The following is a 1,168-nucleotide window of genomic DNA, read 5'->3' as shown; positions in this document are numbered from 1 at the left end:
ATCTATCTCTGGGGAGAAGGTTCTGACTGCCTACACAGTCCATGCCAGAAAGTTTTGCGCTGTATGTTCTTACACGTGACGATAATACACCAATGCTGATATAAATGCCAGGCTGGTGTAGGGAGGAGTCGGAGGTGGATGAAACACCGCCCAGGCCTGGGTTGACGTGCCGCCGCACTAATGTATTGGAGTGTAGCTCCCGCCCCCCGCTCTCAGGCAGCGCTTGGCAGAGTCTTGGCGTGGAGTGTGTCATTGTGGAGCCAGAGATAGAGAGAGAGACAGCGGAGCGGCAGACAGGCACCGTCCGCCCTCTACAGCCCGGGACCCGGCTCTCCCGCTTCTCCGCCTCTCCACAACCTCTCCCAGGCGCGGCACAGACCGCCCAGAGATGACGGCCGGGGGCCGGCGCTCCCCGCGGCCGCTGCTGCTTCTCCTCGCCGCCTGTCTGCAGCCGCTGAGCGGTGAGTAGTGGCGGCTTCCCCCGCCGCCGGAGCTGTCCGCGCCGCTTGGTGCTGAAAGCGCTCACTCCGCCTTCCCCCGCCGCCTCGCCGTCCCCACTTGATCCGTGTCTCTCCCCATCTCTCTCTACCCCTGTCAACCCCATCTCTCCCTTACACCCTCTCCAAATGTTCCTGCTCCTCTCCCTCGCTCTCCTTCCCACATACCACATCACTTACCTCCTCTCTCTCCCCATCTCTCCCCATCCCTCCCCCCCTCTCCACCTCTCTCTCCACCTCTCTCTCCACCTCTCTCTCCATCTCTCTCTCTCCCCTCTCTCACCCCCTCTTTCCCCCTTTCTCCCCCCTCTCTCCCCCCACTCTCCCCCCCTCTCTCTCCCCCGCTTTCCCCCATCTCTCCCCCTCTCTCCCCCCTCTCTCCCCCCTCTCTCCCCCTTCTCTCTCCCCCTCTCTCCCCCATCTCTCCCCTCTCTCCCCCCCCTCTCTCTCCCTCTCTCTCTCCCCCTCTCTCCCCCCCTCTCTCTCTCTCCTGTCTCTCCCCCTCTCTCTCCCCCCACTCGTACATCGTCCACCCTACATCTCCTTTCTACGACCCTCTTCCCATTCTCTTACCCACGTACCCTCTCTCTCCCCTCTTCTCCTCCCCATCTCTACCCCTCTCCAAAACACTCGCTCCTCTCCCTCATACACTACTTCCTGCTCCCCCCTTC

The 1,168-nt window shown here is 62.4% G+C and overlaps 1 protein-coding gene across 1 annotated transcript in view; it reads left to right on the top strand.

Annotated features, from left to right (window-relative positions):
• Positions 1-207: 207 nt before the first annotated feature.
• tmem8b (transmembrane protein 8B) overlaps positions 208-1,168 on the top strand; it is an 80,341-nt gene continuing 79,380 nt past the window's right edge. The window contains exon 1 of the mRNA XM_033018458.1: positions 208-461. Coding sequence (XP_032874349.1) covers positions 389-461 — 73 coding nt within the window. The 5' untranslated portion in view covers positions 208-388. The remainder of the gene's footprint in view (positions 462-1,168) is intronic.

Source organism: Amblyraja radiata, chromosome 3 (assembly GCF_010909765.2).
Source record: "Amblyraja radiata isolate CabotCenter1 chromosome 3, sAmbRad1.1.pri, whole genome shotgun sequence".
NCBI classification, from domain to species: domain Eukaryota; kingdom Metazoa; phylum Chordata; class Chondrichthyes; order Rajiformes; family Rajidae; genus Amblyraja; species Amblyraja radiata.
The sequence above is the reverse complement of the archived record's forward strand: the minus strand, read 5'-3'. Positions and strand labels throughout refer to the sequence as shown.